The following is a 22,868-nucleotide window of genomic DNA, read 5'->3' as shown; positions in this document are numbered from 1 at the left end:
TGCATTGATAATAAAACATTGTCTTGTGCAGCACTTCAGTGTCATGCGGGTTGTAGCAGAGTTGCTGAGGCAACACATGGCGGGTTGGATACGGGCTGACAGGAAACTATCTGGACTAGGGTGCAGCATTGTTGTCATTTCCCTGTTGGAGCCCTTCATGGTCGTCTGTGTGCACCAGCTATTTTTATCCCCTCCTTCATCTCGATTTCACGTTTTCTGCTTAGGTTGGTCTTTAATGACGTATATAAATGGTTATCTTCTGGTGTTCTTAAAGACATATGAGCTAAACTCCTGGTTTGGTGATGAAGCATTCAATACAACGTATGATTTCCAATATGCTGTTTTTTGGTAAACAGTTGGCCTCCAACTTAAGCATTTGACTCCACCCTCAACACGGACTCCAATATGCTGGCAAAAGTTTAGCACAGGAAGCAGAAATATGTTTTTTAGATTATGAACAGCAATCACATGCCTCCACAAGCAAAAAAACAAAAAACATAGTTAGAAACAAACATTAAAATACCTGTTGTAAGTTTAAAAAGTGATAAATGATTCAAAAGACATATTATTAAAATTTTTTACAAAAAAAAGAATAAAAGATGGTTGACCCAGACAGGCAAATTAAAGCACCTCAAACCAGCTGAGGTGTTGACAATCAGATCAGGGCTCCTTCCCCATCACTGAAATCAAAACAAGGACAACCAGTGGCTCTCAGCTAATTAAAAAAAAATGAAAGATGCGTTCAAAAGATGGTGTGTGACAGGCTGGTGTTTGCATTAAATACCCAGGATTCCTCCATGCAGGAGCACCCTCAAGTTTATTTATAACTTGCTCCGCCAGCCAACTCTTAAAGTACAGACAAGGGTAAATGGAGCTCATTTAGGAAAACAGTCACTGGGGGCGGATAACATGTCACATGAAAATGCATATGTTACTGTGGATGGTGTATAATTGCCCTGGCAGATTCCAGCGCATCCTGTAATGCACATTTAAATCTAAGGATGCATAGGAATGTAATGTCTGATTTATAATAAACAAAGCGCTGTGAAACAGTATTTTTTATTTTAATCTGCTGAATTATAGCTTAAAGTGTTACATAAAGTACAGATCATTGTAAAGTAATACAGTGCTTCATTCACAGAAGGTCGGAGCCTTTCCAATCAACCCCAAAGAACGTTAATCCTCAGTTATGCTCTGATACACTGCTGCTCATTGTTATCCAATGTGACGCATAAATTTGCCATTTGCAAATGTTTCTGCTATTTTGCAGATGCTGCAAAGAAAAAAAATTATTTCATTGCATTATTGTTAGATCAGTCACACAAATGTCACTATCTCCAGCGTGATGATTAAAATTGAATCAGAATGGCAGATAAATCTCCTCAGCAGCTGGGATGTTTTAATTTAACCCTGCCTCTTCCCGTCTGTCTCTGTTGACCCCCCGCTCTCCCCATGATGCCCCGTCACTGTGCATTAAAGCGGGAACTTGTGAATGGCGTGATTGTGCGTGGAGCAAAGAGGGTGGCAGCTGCTGCTGTCGGGGTCTGTGAGGAGCTTATGTGAGCGTTCGCAGTGTTAATGGTTATCCCACTGAGCCTGATGACTTATCCTTTATCCAGTGTGAGTGTGCATGTCAGTCTCCAGCAAAATAATATGACCCCTTAGCATATTACATAACAGCACACGAGGGCCACGTGTCATAATCTGGTGCATTTCGTAATCTGGTGGGGTGGAGTGGGCTGCGTAGAAATCCCAGACTGTAAACCAGTTTAGAGAAGTTCATTCATCGTACAAATGTTGAGATTGTTGTGTTTTCTCTAGGGCTATCAGTCAATTTAAAAAACAAATCTGATTAATCGCACTCTAGCGCTGTGGTTAATCACTAAAAAGCTTAACTTTGTAAGCTTAAAATGTAAGAAAATGCTCGTTTTCAAAAAAACGATGAAAATGTTTTATTGTCTCAAACCACACATCTCAGTTTTCCAGGTTTTCATATTCAGGAAGGTTTAAAATGGGTCATTTTCTTTGGAATGTAATTCAGAAATGGTAACTGTAAACTAGTTGTGCTTTGGTGGACAAACAACAAGTAAGCAATAATTAAGTTACACAGTAGGTTGGCTTTATTCAAACGTCCATCACAGTGTCTTCTGTTGGTTTTTTCGGCATTGGTGGCCTTTATTTCACAGTGATCTGACAGTAGGAGGCAGGTAGAAGGGAGGCAAAGGAACCGAGATCAGGATTCAAACTCTGGACGGCCGCTCAAAGGTCTATAGCCTCTGTACACGGGGAGCTTGTTCTAACTCCGTCGTCTTTTTTAAATCAAAATTTGTCTCTGAGCACACCACTCTGACTCTTCGCGTTTGCAACTCTGCCTTGATGAACTCAGTTTAAGACTGTGTAACACACTGCTTTTAACTAAATAACCCTCTACAGAAGAGAGACTTTTAGGTCAAAATAGGTAATGCAAATAATCTACACCAGGTAATACTATGCATTAAACAAATTAAGATTAGTTAACATTGACAGCCCTAGTTTTCTTAAAAGAACTTTCATACTGATTGTTTCTGGTGCTTACCTTGTCGTTGTTCTTTCTTCCAGTGGTGATGTCGTGAGGTAGAGGTCTCACCAGCCCAGTGAAGGACGTGCCAGTACCAGGCCTGCTGCCTCTAATGGGAGCTCCTGCTCCGCCATGAGTGCTCACGATGGCGTTGGTGGCATGGGCACCCTGGGCCGCCGGCAGCGCTTTGAGAACTCAGAGCTCACCGTGCGCATCTATCCAGGCGCCCTTGCAGAGGGGACCATCTACTGTCCAATCAGTGCCCGCAAGACCACCACAGCCGCTGAGGCCATCGAGCGCGTCATCGAGCGGCTGCAGCTGGACCGCACCAAGTGTTACGTGTTAGCCGAGGTGAAGGAGTTTGGTGGGGAAGAATGGATTCTGAACCCCACCGACTGTCCCGTGCAGAGGATGATGCTCTGGCCTCGCGTGGCTCTGGAGCACCGTCCGCTGTCAGGCGGCGATGATTATCGCTTCCTGCTGAGGCAGAAAAATCTGGACGGCTCTATTCACTATGGAGGCAGCCTCCAGATGTGGCTGCAGGTGACGGAGGAGCGAAGGCGCATGGTGGAACGCGGACTGCTGCCGCAACCCGATTCTCAGGGCGACCACGCCGACCTGTGCTGCCTGCCGGAGCTCAACGAGCGCTCGCTGCTGGACAACCTGCGCTCGCGCTTCCGGCAGGAAAAGATCTACACCTACGTCGGAAGCATCCTTATCGTCATTAACCCTTTCAAGTTCCTGCCAATCTACAACCCCAAGTATGTGAAGATGTATGACAATCATACGCTGGGAGACTTGGAGCCGCACATTTACGCCGTGGCGGATGTGGCCTACCACGCAATGCTGAGGAGACAGAAGAACCAGTGCATCGTCATATCGGGGGAGAGCGGCTCTGGGAAGACGCAAAGCACAAACTTTCTCATTCATCATCTGACTGCCCTCAGTCAGAAGGGCTTTGCCAGTGGAGTGGAACAAATCATATTGGGAGCCGGACCAGTATTGGAGGTGAGGAATAAACCTTTATTCATTAGTTTTGTTTAGAACAAATCATTTGACAGGACTTGAAAAACGGCACTTGACTTGAGGGCCTAAGGGCCTGTTGCATTTGGGGTGGGGGAGGAGTTGTTCTACTTTTTCAGAAATACTTCAGTAACGCATTCAAAAGAAAGCTCTTATTTAACTACTTCAAGTAATTTTTGGTGACTAACGAGCAATCGAAAGATTTTTTGCTGCAGACGTCACTTTTTGATCTCTTTAAAAGCAGCTCTGCACACGCTTCCACACGTGAACTTTTTTTTTCAGTTCTTAGAACTTTAAGTGCCATTTCACAGTGATAGAAGATCCTGCAATAATGTAAGACATCAAGCAGCCACAACGTGGATTGGTTTTGCAATGTTGTCAGGTGTATTTTCAAGGGCATGTATAATTAATTTTTTTTCCAAATTTGTTCAGGAACCATTTTGTACCTTTTTTGTTGTTGAGAAAAAAAAAACTCTTCTTTGAGTGCAATGAGAGATTCCCAAAGAGTGCCGTTATAAATGCTACGTTGACATATGCCTCTCCGATATTTAGAAAATATTGTCGTAGGAAGTTTGTGGTGTTTTTGCTGTCATACTTTTTATGACTGTGATAAGTGCCCATTAATCATAACATCATTGTGAGCGACACACAATGGCTTGATTGCCCTTGGAAGGTTTTGCATAAATTTTGTGAAACATGGTGGTTTATAATTGTGGCTGTAACTTCTCAAGCTGCTTAGTGGAACAAAAGAGGAGCTACATGACGGCGTATCTGCAGGGTGAGGCCTGTGTGCACCAGTGTGGCTTGGTTCTTAGTCCCCTGTAAAACATGTGGTCTTGTGGTGTGCTCTTGCATGCAATCCTGAATAAGTTTGAGGGTGTTGTGCTGGTGTGTGACCTAAGACACGGCGCGGTCATGGGATTAAGGGGAAGGTTTGTCTTGGGAATGTGCTGCTTCGAGATAGACTGGTGCAGGTAGTTTTTCCAAATCTCCTGCATTTGAGTCTCATCCTTAGAGGTGCGGCTTCACAGGTTTAGAGTAGTGGATGGTTTTGGACTTCTTATTTCAGAGTTGATTTGAATCTGATTAAACCTGAAATCTGGGATTATCTGAAGTTGGAAACATTAGCTGGCCTTTATTAAAATATTTTTGTGCGGTTAAAACTTGATAGGAATTTAGCACTTGTGAATTTGACTCCTCCTAAAATTACTGTCTGGTTCCCCTTTTTTGTTGCCAGAACTTTGGAAAATGGATGCTAGCTATTCTGGAATCTCGGCAGTCATAGTTTACACAGTGCGTCTTATTGCAGCTGCTTCCACACATAACATTAGTTACACATTGCTGCTTTTCTTGCCTCTGTCTCTTGTTGATCTTAACTGGCACAAAGAAATTTAGTACAGTTTCTGTCCAGCTGTGTGGGGATTATTTGGAGAACAGAGGAGCCTTATCTGCATGCAGGCTGTGAATTATCAATGGTGTAGTTCTAGATTCTTGTTTCTTTTTCTGCACCATGGAAATAGAGTCTCAAGGTGGACGTTGTGGAGGCCCAGTCAGAGGTCTGTGAAGGAAACTGGTTGTTTTCTCATCACTCAAGACATTCCACTCATATTCTTTTTTTTTTTCCTTCAGGGACCTGCAACTATAGTGCAGTCCATTTCATGATCTTTGTTGGGTTCACAACTACACATTGTTTCTTTGCCCAGCCGAATTCCTGAGAGTTGCACAACACTGATCAATGGCATACATAATGCTGCCTGTATGAAAAGGCAAACATGGGCTGTGTTAAGATTCTTTCTATATGTCGCAATGGGTTGCAATGCTGGCTGTCACAGCTCCTGATTGCTACATGTTTACTTTTGGTCCTCTTGTTAAGAATGAGGCGGTGTTGTTACTTTGAGTTTAAGCAGCTAAGAAGGAATTTACTCTTGACTGTTTCATTTTATTTATGGCAATTCACAAGTTCACTGATCTGGAAAAGCCTTCATCTTCTGTTAAATACTACAGTGGCTTTTTTGTCCTGGTTTAAAAAAAAAAAAAACACCTTTCTGTACTGGCTCTTTCACCTTGATAATGATCCCATTAATGTATTCTCTATAAAAAAAAAATAAGTTGAAGTAAGTGTTTTGCATCAATGTCAAGTTGAAACTATGCTCTCAGAAGCCAAGGTCAAAGGGTAACCTAAAAGACAACAGTTCAGGCTGCAGGTAGCTCCACTACTACACACTTTATTGCTTTCAGTTTGGTAAATACAGTCCTGAGGAATGCCATTGATGTGTGTGACTCTCTGGTTAATGTGTAAGCACATTGTCTTAATCCTCAATGCCTCAACACGAGTGAGTAGCTGTGAGTGCAGAGGAGCTGCCCGTAATTGTTTGCACAGGGAGATTGCATATCTGCCCTGATGGTGAGTGATGCCAAGACTGGAGCTGCTCTGCTACTGCAGGGAGAGATGGACGACATCAGCGCAGGAACAGTTTACGTCAGTGGCATCGTTTGTCCATTTGCCTCCCTGAAGCTTTTTTCTTTTTTTTTAGGGACGTACCATGAGAGTAAGGAAGATTTATTAAGCAGTGTTTTCATTGATATTACAAAAATCTCATTTTAAAGTGCGTTCCTCATGTAAATTTAAAATATGTTACCTCTAATCTCTGTATGTAAGGAGTAGAGATACACTGGTATCTCTACTCCTTACATTTTTTTGATATTGATATCTGATATTTTTATTGCTGTTATGGCTGATAAATATTTACCGATGTGATATAAATTTTCTTCCCTCAATGCTGACATTGCTTCTCTGCATCAGTTAAATCTTAATCCTGTGCTGCATAACTATTACTGTCACACAGCCCCTTGCCTTCCCTCTTCTGAAATGCAATCAAAAATGGCAAGGTGATGGAAAGAAACATGGATTGTTAATATTGCCCCAGTTTTAACAAAGCAAAACATTTTTAGTTTGTAAAGGCCTCTTCCATCTTGTGTTGTACATTAAATATTTTAAGGGAATTCATTTTTTAAATAATTCATGAAGAAAAACGTTTGTCCTCCAGAATTAGTGGAGAACATGTTTAAATCTGGGGTGGAGGTTGGGTCAGATTGTGACCTTACAATGACTCATTATTTGCATGTAAACAGTGCCATAGCACACTGTAAAAAAAAAAGAAAAAGAAAAGTAAACATTGAGACCTAAGTTCATTGAAAGCCATATTTTTTTAAACCCAACGTAGAAAATGTCACTCATAAACAGGTTTATTTTGGAAACCGGCCAACAGTTGGAGCTCTTTGTCGAGATCCTGATTCTTGCTCCAGAGTTTCAATTATTGCAGCTGAGAACAAGATGAAAACATACTTTGTAAGGACACGTTGTGTTGATTAGATGAACTCGGAAAGTTTCGGCATTCCTTAAACACAGTGATTATTCCAAATGTAGGCACTTAGAAGTCTGACAGGCTTTAATTTCAGCACAGACCCAGAGTCATAAAGCGATTTTTGCTATTCCTGCCTCGAGTTGAACAGCTTTGGACTTGAACTGACCCTGTAGACTCAAGACAAATAGAAGCATACATGAAATGTGACAAATACTTCACACAGTTTTGCTTTAGTGCTTATCTGCTTTCGGTCATTCCTCAAAGTGTTTAGCTTTTTGTGGCAGAGTCGTCTGAAATGACGTTAAGCCTCTAATATCGGTGACTGCCTGCATATACAGTAAAACGTACTGCTCTGTATTGTTTGGGTTGGTTTTATCTTCTATTGTCTCCGTCGTGGGACTGTTTATGCATGCAGAATGTCTTCATTCATTCTCAGAAATGGACCTCATGAACAAAAGCTTTGTGTGCTTCTCTTCTCAGTATACGTTTGAGCTCTGGGGAAGTTGTGTTTTTAATACATTGCCTGATATTGTCTTTCCTGAGTTTATCATGACCTACTGTTCAACAACCAGCCACGCTTCGACTTCTGCTGTCGGCTTGCTGAGTTGTGGGTTTTCAGGTGACTGCCTCACATTTGGGAATGATTGAAGGCGTGACTGAACAATAAATCTTCTTGGTACGAAGTGCATGTTCTGGATTAGCTGCAGTAGTGCGAGGCCATCCTGGATCCCTAATATTTAAATAGCGGACTGCAGGAACCCTCTGCAGTTCTTTGGTCTGCAGTGCCAGAATCTTCAGATGTTGTCTTTAGTAAATGTTCAGTACTTGTATGGCAATTAATCAAGTCCAGAGAACCCCAAAGCGCTTCACACTACATTCATATTATTCACACACTGATGCAGGTGAGCTACTCCATCGTAGCCACAGCTGACCTGCACTGGCGCAGCCTCTGACCACCAGCAGGTAAAATGGGTTAAGTGTCTTGCCCAAGGTCACAACAACAACTGAGACGGATTGGAGGTTCAAACCTGCAAGACGAATTCCTAATAGGTTTGTGACAAGTCAATCAGCTTGATGTCTCGATTTCAACCAGTCCAATGCCAGTCTTTTCTTTTTCAGCCATTGTGGTGTTTGTTTTCTGCTTTGTCTTGTCATCATTGTAATTTTGATCCAATTTTGGCCAAGTTTTAGGATTTGGCTGAAGAATACTTTGAAAGTATCACCTCAGTGTCTGGTGCACCGGTCCTCTGGCTGAACAACAAACCCAAATCATCAACTGCCGTATTTGACTGTTGGTTTGAGGTGTTTGTTTCCAGCTGTGACATTTCCAGTACGGTGCTCTATGCAAGCAACATTGTTTCATTTAGGTGCATCTTTGTAAGCATAAATTGTCCTTTTTGCTTAAATGAAACACTTTCTCCTGGAAGCCCTTTCAGGTTCGGATATTATTTCTAAGACTTGGGAGGTGATTGTAGTATTAGTACTGACTGTGTGCATGTCAGGGAATCCTCTCTGGGTGAACTCAAGTCCTAAGCTGTTTGGACAGACCTCCTTGGCCCAGTGAGTTCTGGAGCTCCTGTTGGGTTCCTTTGTGTTCCCAGCCTAAACAAATATCCCTGGTGTGAGTCATCCCAGGTCAGCAGTTTCATTGCTCAGCATCTACTTCAGTGCTTCTTCAGTATACTCCTGCATTAAGACAGAGATGCACTCATAATGCGGGCAGTCCAGAGCCCCCCACTGTTACCGGGAAGAGTAGTGCTTTAATATGGGTTTTCCCCCAACTGGGTGGGGTCAAATAAGATTTACCTCAGGCTGAGATGGAGGAAGGGCATCACAAGAGAGATGGGAGAATGTAAGAGCAGAGATTATATTTCTTATTTGTCAGAGCGCTGCGTTTTATTGAAGTTAAATTATTGGTCTTCTTATGTAGTTGGGCTTTTTCTCAAACACAGAAGTTCAATAAGAAACTTAAACCAAGCTTTACTGCTATCTGGACGGAAACTGCCTTGCAAGAAGCAGAGCCCAAAAATGTTTCTGGAACAGTTTGGATTAGAAAAGATAAACTCAACACAGCTGATGTCTTTTCATATTTCACAGCAAGTCACGTATCAGCTTGTTCTGATTTGTATTTAAAAAGCAAGTGGTATGATAATGGATTTATCCCCAACTCGACAAATATTTAGAGAAGTCGGAAATCAAACTGGCAGGAAACCTCAGTCATAATTTGAGAAATATTAAGACACATTATTGGAAATTATGTTGCATGGCAACAGCAAATTGTGAGAGGTCAAGATGGAAATTTAATGTCTTTTTTCCCCTATCACATCCATGAGCATTTTACCAAACCACTCTGCTAAATTTCCATCTCATGGCTTATTTTTACATAACAACTAACACACATTGTTCAATAACTACATCAAGCACAACACAATTGAACACAAAAGGTGAGAGAACATGAGACTAATGCTGTCTTCCTGCACTACTTTTTCTAGATAAAGCACTTTGATTCACAAAAACACCCAGATTTATTGTGGTATCACTGTTGACCAGCACTAATGGAGAACTACAGTATCACCATGTTGCAGCTGACAAGTATGAGCAAGTTGTCATTCGATCAATGGGGGCCACAGAAAGCCAGCCGTAGGAAGTGGGTGTTGACACCAGCTGATTACATATTTTTGAGTAAAATTATAGTGCTATGAGTTGCACAAGCAGTTTATTATTGGTTTCCCGTTGTACTTGAGAAATAACGTTTTATTTTATGAGAAACACTCATGTTGCAACAACCTAAAATGTTTAAGTTCCTTGATATGAAATGCTCCCAAAAACATCAAAGAAACTTGTACTGAGTCACCTTGTCGTGATAATCGGAGGGCTTTATCTGTTTTTATCATCTTAGCAGTAGTTTCTATTGCTGACTAGATTGGCTCCATTACGCAGAGATGAAGTCATGACTCAAATTACTTAGTCTGTAGATAGACATCCAATGCAGAGCTTACCGATAGGAGTGGAAATCTCCACTGTTTCAACAGTTCAAGGGAAATTTTCACCAGGTGAGTCCAAACTCTTGTTTCATTATTAGTACCTACTGATGTTTCCCAGCACTCTCTTGCATAATACTTTTACTGCAGTGGATCTGCTAAAGGTGGTTTTTAACACATTTTAGTTCGCTTTAATCTAAACCTCTGACTCGCCTCCGCTCCTGATCGGAACATAAACACGGTGAAAAATGCTTTATCTCAACATGTTAAATGATCCGTACTCTTAAGAAATGCTCTGTTGATTAGAGTTCCCATTAATATTCTGTTAGGGTTATAGTCTGGTATTTATTTGCAGATTACTGTTTTTCACTCATTTCACAGAGAGGACCTTTTGAAGAGTCAGATTGAGGTTCTAATAAATTACCTGGACTGCCCGTCTCATTTAAATGATTGTGTCCTCCTGCTGCTCTCTACAAACCTGGAACTTGTCATGACTCAGACTCATTAAGACAAATCCCAGGAAATGACTGGACATGACACATCTTCCACATAAAAAACTCTTGAAGGAAACAGAAACAGAGAAGTAAAATCCTAAAGGTCCCTGTCATGCCTCGATTACTGCTGGTATGCCTCAACAACATTTGGAATAAATGCTCTTCTTTTTTTTTGTGCTATAAACACAAACACTAGTGATCTGTAGTAAAACAGAACCTTGACAAATAACGAGGCATAATAAAGCTCATCTTCTGGTGTTTATCTTATCTTGTGCATGGGACAGTGAACCTGTCATACGGTCTATGGCACATTTTTGAAATGGACAGAAATGTTTTCTGTTGATAACATAAGAAGTAAAGATGTACCAACCAGGAGTTTCCAGATAATACCGACTTCCTGTTTTTGTTGAGGTTTGATCCGGCCAACTTTATTTTTTCTTCAAAGTACATTTGAAACCAGAGGTTTACACACACTTATTAAATGACATACACACTCCTTTTTTTAATCAGTGTCTGAAGTTAAATCAGACCACGATGTTACTTTCTTAAGCCAGTTAGAATTACCAAAATTATTCCTATTTGCTAAAGTAAACAATAATGAGAGATTCAATAGTTTTGGGTTTAAGAGATAAAGGAATTCCAACATTTTCCCAATTTATGCATTAAGCCTCATGTCACTAATCCTGGATGTTTCTTTTTGTATTTAGCTCAAAAATAATACGTGAAAGTTCAAGCTGTTGATTGGATTAGAATCTGTAATAATGGATCGGCAAACTGGAAATCGCTTTCTGAAAGGAAAAGCTGACTGGTGCATCTCTGTGTTCAGGGTGCTCAGCTTACTGTAACCCAATATATTTACATACCATTTAGATTACATTGTTCCAAATAACGAAAGCCATCACCGTCTGTGATGGTTAAAAAGTTCCCCTGTTGTTCTCGTTCTTATTTCACCACATCTTCATTTAAGAAGGCAGGCAGCAAATTTATAAACGTGTACATTTTGCAATGTACACGATTCATTTCAGAACCTTTGTCCTTTCCTTCATTTTATAGAAGTATCAATTTCTATTTTTGCCAAGGTTGTTTAACCAGACACTATTCACAATAACTCAAAGGCAATGACTTTCAACAAGCATGGGCTGCAGAGTTACAGTGTTTCGCATTTTGTTCAGTTGAAAAATGAAGAATTCAAGCAGCTGCAGCTGTAGCTTTTCACTTTGTGTTTATCTCTGCACCCCAGTGCCAGGCTCTTTTTTTTTTTTTCCCTGAAACTGTATACAAAAAAAACGGGCAAGAGCACATAGTCTTGCAGCTTTGTCATCCCATCTATTGTAAAAGGCACGACTATGCTCATTGGCTACATGAGGTCAAAGGTTACTGAGGGGTTACTTAGGCTCTCATGGTGAGTGAGTTTAGTTTGTTGTTTTGCCCAGATTTGGCAAAAGTTGATCCATCATCTTGATGGCTGGCTTACAATGTGCAGAGAAAATACAAGTAGTTTAGACCTACAGCGTTTACACAAAGAGCTGGAAAACAGTGGCTCACTTCAGTGATAAATGACAGCTTGACTACGGTTAACTATTTCAGCCGCTCTCAAAAGGAAGTCCTTATTTTCTATGATTTTCTAAGTTTTCCAACTATGGAAATAATTTGTATCTTCTGTCTGCTCTCACTACCTTTTTGGGAGGGAAACACATGCTTATTCATCTGTTTTAGCTCTGCTAGCGTTTTCCAGTCAAGTTGCTCGTCGGCAGCTGTCCGACAATGTGCCTGTTTGTTTCCATTCACAGGCTCTTCATTTATGCTGCGGTTTGCAGGTGCTTCGTCAACATCGCCCCCTTCAATGTCCCAGTCAGCACCTGCTGTCAGCTGTCCTGACGCCCCACTTGCACCTGCAGCAGCGCCTCACGCAAGAACGAGACACACAGAAAAGCCGTTATTTTAAACGACGTAGAAGCGGTGATGCCAGATGCAATCATAGTGGACCCGCTGTGGTGTCTGGAGTCCTTAATCAAGAGATTTCTGCTGCTCTTAATGCCGCTAGTTGTGATGTAATCTTTTTGTGGAAAATTTGGATTAGATCATAGTTTTGTCATAATTCACATTGGTTATAAAGTGTAACTATTGATAATCTCTTTCCTTTACAAAAGCTCATGACCATGTTTCTCTTAAGTAATAATTTCAAGGATTGTTTATCCAAAGAAAATGGTTTGAGTAATTCAAATACTGTTGACAGATTGTCCACTTCTGGGTTTGAAGATTGAGAATAATTCCCTTATTTAATCTTGATTTATATGTTAAAAAAAAAAAAAAAAAAAAAAAAAGAGAGGGAGAGAGAAAAAAGTTAGATAAAATTCAATGTCTGATAATTGTATATCTAATTTATTCTTTTGGAGTGAATAAGCTGTTTGTTTTATTGACAGACATGCTAGTTTTGCTAGCCTGATACCAATATTTTATTTTAAAGCATCATTATGTGGTTAACTTTTCATTTCGAATTCATTTTAACATCTTGATTAAAATTTTCAGGGTCCTGCATACTAGAGTGTTGGTTTATTATAAAGTTAGTAAAGTCAACTTGGCTAATGTGTTTTTAGCACATTAGCCACTAGCTTAATAACCTGAACTTGATCAGCTTACAAGGACTGGACACAAAGCTGGGGGGAACCAGCTTCCTTTCTTTTTATGTTATTAATTTATAAAGCAACTGAGCTGAATTGTTGCAGTGAGAGGACATAGGTTTCTCCCATCAAACAATTACAGTATATCATTCATTGGCATGTTGGTTATTTTTTTTCATTTTTCTAAAACAAAAAAGTTTACTAGGTAAGCTGCATGTAGCTTTAGTTGGTTCTAAGGTTATTTCAAACAGGAATGGGAGGCTGTTGCTATGGTAATCTAGTGTCAAACCACAGATGTGGTCAATAAGCACATTAGATGATTCTAAATTATGCTAATGCTATGCTAACATTGGAGGAGTGGGCTCCTGGTTCTCACCACTGGGAAGAACTCAGCTGGGAGTCATTAAAAGGGTCTCAAATGAGATATGTGGACTAACCATCTGTTTTATACCTAAAAATACAAACAATATTGAAGTTTGTAAAAATGCTGCCAGATAAATAAAATGCAAGTAAAATCACAGGGCTGCCTAAAAATCTTCTGAGTACGTCTAAAACCTTTCAGACCAGGACGAGTCAAGTTATTGAGAATGAATTGATTTTTTTAACTGTTTGATTAAAAATTAAAAAAGAAAATCAACAGTGACAATATCATTTCTCCCCTACTCGTAACCTTTTTTTTCTCACCCATGTTGCTGACTCTTGAACCCCTGCTGACGGCTCCTTTAGAATATGCAGTCCTCCTTCCTTCACCTCTGACCCCTGAGTTTGACTATTGCATAAATGCTGAAAGCGCACCCTGCCCTCCGCACTTGACTTGCATAAATCCTTGCAGGTGACTTCTCTCCCTTGCAAGGCTCTCATCTGCTGTGGAGTTTGTGGTCATCTTGTGCTTCCCACATGTCCAGATGTGGTGCAATAAAACTTTGTGTGAAAAGTGCAGACATCTGGAAAGGAGCAGAAAACATGAGGGATGTTACCCCGGAGCAAATCGCTCATGGAAAGATTATTCCAGTTGGCCATATGCTGCGGAGTACATTTTCCTGTAGTTTGTCTGTAGATTAGTTGATTTCACGATGAGGATTTTTTTTCCCCCCACAGATTTTCGTCTCAGCTGTTGTCCAGGTCACTGGAAATAGACATTAATATTTAAGCAGTGATGAGAACCTGGTTGCAAAAATGTGCATGCAATTAAATTAATACTTAAATCTTCTTTAACCTTGAGCATAAACACCAGGTGAATCTGAAGTAACCCCTGATCACGTTGTTGCTGCCACTTTGCTTCACTTGGATTGCTCTTTTACTTTTTCTTGATACATAGTGTTGTTTTCACTCTAAAGTTAACTTTTTGAATATTTTCCCAAGGGTACAGGGATGGTTTCGTCAGATTCTTGCTCATTCTTCCTCATACCAAAGGTTTTGAAAGATTTTTGCCAGGCCTGGATGTTTTCCTTGGAATAAGGAAGGCTTCTGTCTTGCAACCCGACTCCTTAGTAGAGAAATATGGATTATACAGAAGATTGTTGTCACATGTAGAACAAAACCAGTTCTTGGCAGAAATTCCCGCAGATGCTTTTTCTGTTGTTGTCAGTCATGGCAGCTTCCCTGACCAGTTTCTCTTGGAATTACATCCAGTTTTGTTACGTGACTGCTGTACCGTATTTTACGAAATTGCAGTTTGGTTTTATGATTTAGTGTGTTTTTGTTTTAGAGATAAACAGACTCTAAATTTTGACCCTTCAACAGATTAGCTTGAACAAATTTTTGCTGGCTTTCACTTCTTGTATCATGCTAAAAAGGACTTAAAATGTTTAGTGCGTGGTTGAATTTCAATTCTGACAAATTTCAATAGAGCTCATGTATGTTAACATTTTGAGCAAGAGCTGCGTTAGCGACCTGTATTTCTTCTTCTGAGGCTTTTTTAGGACAGTAATGTGTCTTATTTTAATGGTTCAGCACATCTGTGTGTCTAGAACAGAAATCCTGACGGATTCTGTGGGACCGAACTGGACACACAGGCTGATGTTTATGTCTCCCAGATCAAACTAATTGGATTGACCCCCTTTCTGCCCTGACCAGGTGGATTAGTTTTAGTGTTGAGCTTGTGCTACAGTAAGTCACCCGCCACACCTGGCTGCACCCTGTTGCCACAGTTAACGGCGGACATGCGGCGCACATATGAGCGGGTTGCGACTTTGTTCCAGCATGGAAAGCTGTGTGGACAGAGATTTGCTCTGTGTTGGTGTTGGGTAATGAGAGAGGTCAACATACACACGCTGGAGGGTATAACTAACACACAGACACACACACCCATGGACATTTAATCTGTCAGCTTTAGTTGAACATTAACTGGATTTTATTAGCATAAGTGGCTAACAGGAAGCTGCTGATGCCTTTGATGCAACTAAGTCGCACATAAAACGGTTTATATGATGATCAGTTTTTTTTTCTATTTGTGTGTTTTAGAGGGTGAATCTTTGTATTTCTGCTCTTTTATTAAGATTTCAGATATTAATACCGTAGTTGGCAGTGGGTGAGAGTTGCTTTTCCTTTCACTGTACACCAAACCCACCTAGAGGTTTTGTTGCTGAACGGCTCCATCTTGGTCTTTTTTTGAAGTTCTAGTTCTTGTGAACTTCATAGTATTTACAAGAGGGAGAAAACAAAGGCAGACTAATTGTTTCCTTTCTAATGGTCTGTGGCTGGATCCTTAAAAAATCTAGTGGACAACACATTTCAGTGTTTAATGGACCTACTATTTTCATCTGTGCCAAGTGCAGAGTACAGGCTCTGAGGATGGAAATGGTTTCGGCCGACGTTGGTCGTTTTTGTATTGTTTGCGTAAGTAAAACAATAGCACCATTGTAGTACATTTTTAAGAGGGCAACACTTTGATATTAAAAGACAGCCTCCACTAGTGGAGTAAATCAGCATTTCTGTTGGATGGAGTTGATCAAAGGTGAACTTCGACTTGGATTTCCGCTGCAGGCGGCTGAAGATGCCAGGAAACTCAGGAAGCGCTTGGCCGTATATGTAGGTCAGTCAGCTTTTCAGAAAAGCCGAGTGAAATAAATATTTGTCACTTTGATCCCCTCCAAAATGCAAGCAGCAGCTTTGAGAAGTGAGAACTACAGAATGCATTGTTAAAAGTTACCTCATCCTTTTTAAGAATGTTATTTTGATCCACTCTTTTCTTTTGTTTTTAGTGCTTTCTTCAGTTCTGGTTATGGCCCATAAACTCGCAATGGTAACAAACAGCACTCTTAAATGTTCAGCTCTGGAAGAATTCGATTCAAAGCTGACTTATAATTAGTCCCAAGTCTGCTGCAGCTCCTGCCGTTTTCCCAACTTCCCATGTGTGAACACCGTAAACTGGGACGTGGCTCAGTGTTTTCCAGGACATTGTGTCCCCACCTCTCACTCCCCCTCACTGTAACATTCCAGCTCACTGTATGGCGGCCAGATTTGGGAAGCTTCTCTCTGCGCCTTGTGCATTTCCTCTTTTTCTGCTGATGTCTGGACTGCAAGCAGCTCCAGTTTTTATGAGCTCAGCGTTGAGTGAGACTTTTTTTTTTTTTTTTTAAACTCATTTTCTCACATTTTCTCACTGGCTTCATAAAGTCTTAGCCAAGACATTGAAATTCTACATGGGGGAAACTAACAAACAGGTGGTTGTATTGTTTGTTTGATGCTGGGCGTTGGTGCTCACAGACTCTACTGAGGTGGGACATTTGTCAGCTGGAAATGCAGCGGTGGCTCGCCGTGTTTGTACAAACACTCAGCCAGAATGTAAAGAGTTGGATTAAAGTTTCTCTGTGGCTCCGGATATCTTTCACCGCGTCACGGAGCCACCCCCATGGCACACCTCCATAAACACGGAGACAAAGCCACACACAAATCGCAGAAACACGCATAAGACGGAGCGAAACATGTAAGGTTCTGTAGACTAATGCTGACTATTGTTACCCACAATTATGTCTTGGTAATCCAGGTAAACCCATCCGTACATGAATGCCAGGGGGTCTGCAACTTTTACTGCCTAAAGAGCCAATCTGATCTCAGTGCAGGCAGATAAACCTTTAGAGCTGAAAACGTCACAAGACTTTTATAAAAAAAAATAAAATAAATACATTTCTGAGAGTAGATATTTGTCTGTAATTATAAGTTGTCAGTTTTAAAGAACGGACATTTTCCTTCTGTTTTTATAATATAAAACAAAGCATAAAATATAGCAAAAGGTGGATTGATTTTGTTTTTTCCTTTTGGATGGAAATTTATGTAAAAAAAAACATGTATTTCACAGAGTTTCTAAAAAGATATTGCTGGTATTTTCAGTGTTATCCTTTGTAGAAATTCGTTGTAAATTTTGCAGGAAAAGAAACTGGTAACATGTAGGGAAAATCTGTTTCTTTTCCCTACATGTTATGAACTACTTTTTGTCTCAAAATAAAGACTTGTATTTAAAAACATTACTTTAGATTTCTAATCTTAAATAAAGTTACTAATGTTTCTTTCTGACTGAATCGCGCCATAGCTTTAGCATATATTCAAATGAGCTGCAGATCATTTTCACAACAAGTCCGTTTGATGCTGATCTTCTGGGTTCGTTGGATCCGTTAGTCGTCTTCCAGCAGGACGCCGAGGTAATCCCAGATCGCTCCTGTATGAACGCGATCTGGTCCGAGACCTCCTCCCAGTTGGACTGACTTTTTATGTAATGTTTTTCTCATCTTTTAATGTCACTAGCAACAAAATGTCAGATAATGAGAAGCACCTGTTCTGCAAAAGGAGTGACTGAAACATCTAACGAGCCAAACCGCTATCTCGATGAAGAGAAATCCCCTATTGACACAGGCGGCATGTGTGACAGAGATTAGTGTTTGCTCTAACAGATAGGCCTGTTTTCCTAAAGGCAGAGCACATTTGCTCAGCGCTGGTTAAACACATCCTGAACAGGCTGACAAATTGACTCTGGTCACTCAGCCGGCGGCCGTCATCAAAGCGAAGAGCTGAGTGGAATGCCACCAAATTTGCCTCATTACTCAGCTTGGTTTTAGACTGATTAAAGTGCTGTATGTTATTCTGAAGCATTCCAGATGTAAAACACTCTCATATAAACATTTTAGATTTTGAATGAGCTGTTCTTAGAGCGCTGTAACTAACGCTCTGGGTTGATGTAGGACTCCATGACCGATGCCTGATTTCAATCGGTTTTGAACTGACGTCGGGACCCGAACGATCCACCAGGCAGATGGTTCTCATTCTTTCTCTGCTTATAAAACTGTGGTGCAGGTTGTCGGTACGAATACATTCCCAACCCAAATTATGATGTAGAAACTGTTGGACTGAAAGTTCATGAAAGAAAACTTATGAAATGTCCAAATGCTATTTATTGGCAGAACTTCATCAACATCGAGCCAGATCGGTGGAGTACAAATCATTCTTCACATTCATATGAAGTGCTGGCATGAAGAACAGCAGCTATATATTCATATCATTTAGATTTACTTGCATACAAAACATCACTTTTTTTTTTTTAAGCAAAAATAGCCATCAAGCAAACTAACTACTAACAGGTCAGAGTGAACTTCCATGTTCGGTAACTTGGGCTTTAAAATTTGTTCCTGTGATACTCTGTAAAGTCAGTTTGCTCCCATCCCATAAATAAACACGTGTTGACCAATAAAACGCGCTGGCGTGTGACTCATTCATCGTCTTTCAGGGGTTCACAGGCGTACTTGAACCCGACGTTATCCCCACCCAGCCAACGAAATAAACACGTTGAGAGGAGAGGCTCTGAGCGAGGAATGTAAGTGGAACGTTGCATCATTAGAGAGCGCAGACATGTAAACATTTGTCCAAACCATAAAAAAAAAACAAGCCTTTAATTATTCTGCAGTCTCTCTAATTTTCATGTTTTATTTTGTAACTTTTAATGTGAAATGGTGGAACAGTTTTCGTTCTCTTGAATAACATTTTTTTTAATCCAGCCTCTACTTGTGAAAATTGTTATAGTTAATGTTTAAATACATTCCAAGAAGTTTTAAAAAGTATTAATAATGCAGACATAATTTTCCTAGAAGACTTGATATTTTCAGACTTCATTTAAATCCACCACAGGCTGAACTCACCGAAGTCCCTCAAAAGACTAAAGCTCTTCATATTTGTATGGTGGTTGTGTTTTATTTCCTTCTCTGGCAAGATGATCCCACATTTATATCAGTCATTTGCTATTTGACGGCCAGTCCATTACTAATGGTTCTGGATTCTGTGCTTTTCTGTCCAGCTTTGCTTTTACTGCTGTTGGATCTACAGCTTCGATCAGCGCCATGCTGGGGAAAAAAAGGAAGGTTCTGCCAATCGAACTCTATCCAGTCGTGATTGTAACTTGACTTTGTTTTTCATAATTTTATCAGTTTCATTATGATCCTGGACACAACTCAGTCACTCATAATGACACTCCGCCACGTGTCATTTAATTATCTTATGATCTCACCTGATTCATCGATCAATGTAAGACGTATTACCGCAGACTTTTTTTTTTTCTCTGTGTGGATAAATTAGCACACCAGCTTCACGCTGCCCCCTACATAGCCTAACGTAGCAGTAAAATACAACAGGATGACTTTAGAGTTTTACTTTTAACCAGTCGTCTTCAGAGTTGATTTTTGCTCATGTAATCAGACTTTTGAATTTTTTTTTTTAGAGGGAAAATGATTGTTTACATCCAAGAAATCTTTGAAGAGAGCCTTTAGTGTCGAAGATGCGTAGTAACGTAAATGTAGTGACTTTTTTAATTCCTATTTTTTTAGGGAGTTGTTTTTATAAGCTCCATTCAGCTTTTTTTTAGAGCCACTCATATCTTATCTGTTTTTTTTAACCGGGGGCGTGACACTTTAAAGTTATCCTAAAAGTAACACTCTGTGGTTTTATTATTGATAGAGGTCTCTATTTAAGTTATCACTTGGACTTAGTGGCTTCATAACGTCACTACATTTGGACGAGGAGACCGACCCGGGCCGCGCCCATGTCTGCAGTGCTGCAGTTTGTTGGCAGACGTTCAAGCTGGATGAGGGGAAGTCTGTGCGCTGCAGCACGAGGCTCAATGCGAGCGAAGCCGGTGGGCCTGTCAGAGCTGTCATTAGCAAATGATAACACACGATGTAAGCTAATGTATTCAGCTGCTTATTTTTGGTGGCTGAGCATTGTGGTGGGCGCTGTGGTCAGTCGGACCCAACAATCAGGTTTTGTCTCTTGGAGATGTTGGTGGAGTGACTCAGAGTTCAGTGGGGTCAGAGGAAGGAACGACGGCATTTCTCTCCAACGCTGCGGAGAGGTTGATGGTGGAGGACACACTGCTCCTCCACCATCAGCAGAATGACAAATGGATTCAGTTGTGCTTTTTTTTTTTTTCACGTCATTCTACGTTTTCAAGCTTTTATATACACACTCAACAGCTGCGTTTCCACTACAAATGTGTTCAAGTCTCTTGCTGTATTTTGCTAATGTTGAAAAAACACAATTTCTCAATTGCAGAGTTTCTGTCAAAAAGGAGGACAAGAATTAAATTAAAACAAGTCAACACTTTTCACGTTTGAGTGTAGTGACGTATTGCTTCTCTTACTTCAGTAAAAATTTTGACTACTCTACCCAGAACAGAGTAATTGCGAGGGTAAGGATGCAGTCTTATTTGAAAAATTCATCCAGACGTCGACCGTTTACCGGATGGCAGGGGAAGTTAATTTGCTAATTTTCAATATGAGTACAGTTTGTGTTTTGCTTTTGTCTTTGAGGGGGGCTTGGACTGAGGAATGTTTTCCACTCATCAGCTTTAATTCAGAGGTTTTCGTTGTATAAAAGATGTCTCTGATAGCTGAGGGGAGCCGGAGAGCCGCGATTATTTTTCTATTGGCTTTGCCTTTTAACTCCATTGCCGTGTCTAATGCGTACTTCCTTCTCACTAACTTAAGAGGACTTTTTGATTTGGCCAAATACTTTATTTAAGCTTTGCTCCGGTAACAAGCCGCCTGTTTTTGTCTTGCTTTTGAGTAATCAGCTGAGAGCTTGACGAGAAAATTGATTTAATAGGAAAATCTTTGCATGTTTTATGTATTTCTTAGTTCTTGTCCCCTGTATTAAACCTAGCTTCTGTGCTTGAAATGCATTAGAAGAGTCTGTTTTTCCAAGATGGAAAGAACCAGCTGGCCTTTGACCTCTGTTGACTAAACTCAGTCTAGCTCTAATTTTATTATGCTCTTTTCCTTGAAGGAAAGTATGACATGTCGGGTATAATACCTCTGATTTCTGGATTATTTATCTGACTGGATCATCATTTTAGTGTCATTAAGACACCTAAACGGCAAGTTTGACTTCAGTAAATACTGAAATGTCATGGTTAACTGTTAGCAGATTATTTACTGATGAGTGTTGATGTAATATAAGAAGTGAGCTTATATTTCATGTTCCATGTTTTACAATGGCAGGTTAAACCTGTACACTGGGCCAAACTTTAGAATAGGCTTCAGAGTTTCCTCTAGTGCATGATAAGCCTGGCGGGCCACCAGGCTTTACTTGTGCCCCCACCAGACTAAGCATTACTGATTTATTTAAGTCGTTTTAAAATTTTTTGCATTTTTTTAACACTTTATATTTGGTATTCCAATCTTTCAATAACACAGAATTATCAAGTGATGTTTTCAAATTTCCTGTCACATAAACATTTTTAACTCAAAAGCACGACAGGCTGCTGGATGAATGACTGCTGAGTCATTCATCCAGTCATTCTAAACCACCAGGCTTAGCAAGTTTTCTGGGGGAAACCTTGCAGCTTATAAGGGCAGTAGCCCAGGGTGCTATCTTTTTGGGGCAGGTCCACAGATTCATTTGATTTATTTTAAGTCAATGTGTATTTTGCAAACATTACAATGTATATAAAACTCATAGGTGCAAATTAGGTGAATTGTTTTAATCTTTTGGGAATGTTATGAATATAAACAAAATTTAAGTGTTTGAAACTTACAAAGTTGCTGTCGATTTCTGTGGGAACAACACAGTTATTGACTAGAGGACGTATCAGACGTACCATTCAGTGATTCATACTTGCTCATGTATATTACTAAATATTAATGTATTGTAATTTTCATTAGTAAAATAATTTTTCCTTAGTGGACAGGGGCACCAAAACGGGCTTCAGCCCAGGGGGCCACATCCTCGTAAATCCGGCCTGTACGCCATGCTCAGATTTTTAACACAGCGGCAGTGACCGCCAGAACCCACAGCCCACTGTGCTTTCTCTCGGCCAGAACCCATGACTGCACCTCTCACCGCTGTGATGAAACAACCACACCGACCACAATCCACCCAGGGAAACTCTGCCTTAAGATTACAAGGGTCGCAGTTACGAATTGGCCCCGAGACAATGCAGCGGGCCCACACACACCACACCACTTGGAAGTAACCTGCGTGTACGAAGGGTCAACTTGGCTGCGGTTTTGCTTTGTTGTCGTCATGCTGTGCAGTCGCTGCAGTGGGGGAGTCAGCTGGTGGGAATCATGGAGTAGGATATGAAGAGGTCAAATGAGCAATGCTTTCTTTGACTGATTCAGATTTGGGTAATTTTCCCCCGTTGGGCTGCTGGGGGAAGAAATGCTGAACGTTTGGTGGCGCATCCTGGAATCCAAGTGTGGTCAGAGGAAAGCTTTTTTCTTTTTATGTCACAGGCCATTTGATTTAAGGGCTTTAGAACAAAAACAAAGCTGTTCCCAGTGTGGCTCACATGATCCCTAAACACAAGGCAGCGTGAAAATCTCCTCCAGGTTGTTGATGATGTG

The 22,868-nt window shown here is 40.5% G+C and overlaps 1 protein-coding gene across 4 annotated transcripts in view; it reads left to right on the top strand.

Moving 5' to 3' along the window:
• Window positions 1-22,868, top strand: part of myo9aa (myosin IXAa) — a 99,870-nt gene that overhangs the window by 21,771 nt on the left and 55,231 nt on the right. For all 4 annotated transcript variants that reach the window (XM_014999269.2, XM_014999271.2, XM_014999267.2 and 1 more), the window contains exon 2: window positions 2,599-3,565. In XM_014999269.2, coding sequence (XP_014854755.2) covers window positions 2,690-3,565 — 876 coding nt within the window. In that variant the 5' untranslated portion in view covers window positions 2,599-2,689. The remainder of the gene's footprint in view (window positions 1-2,598; window positions 3,566-22,868) is intronic.

Source organism: Poecilia mexicana, unplaced genomic scaffold (genome assembly GCF_051168715.1).
Source record: "Poecilia mexicana isolate PSO_F unplaced genomic scaffold, ASM5116871v1 scaffold_3, whole genome shotgun sequence".
NCBI lineage: Eukaryota > Metazoa > Chordata > Actinopteri > Cyprinodontiformes > Poeciliidae > Poecilia > Poecilia mexicana.
This window is presented reverse-complemented; position numbering and strand designations above follow the sequence as displayed.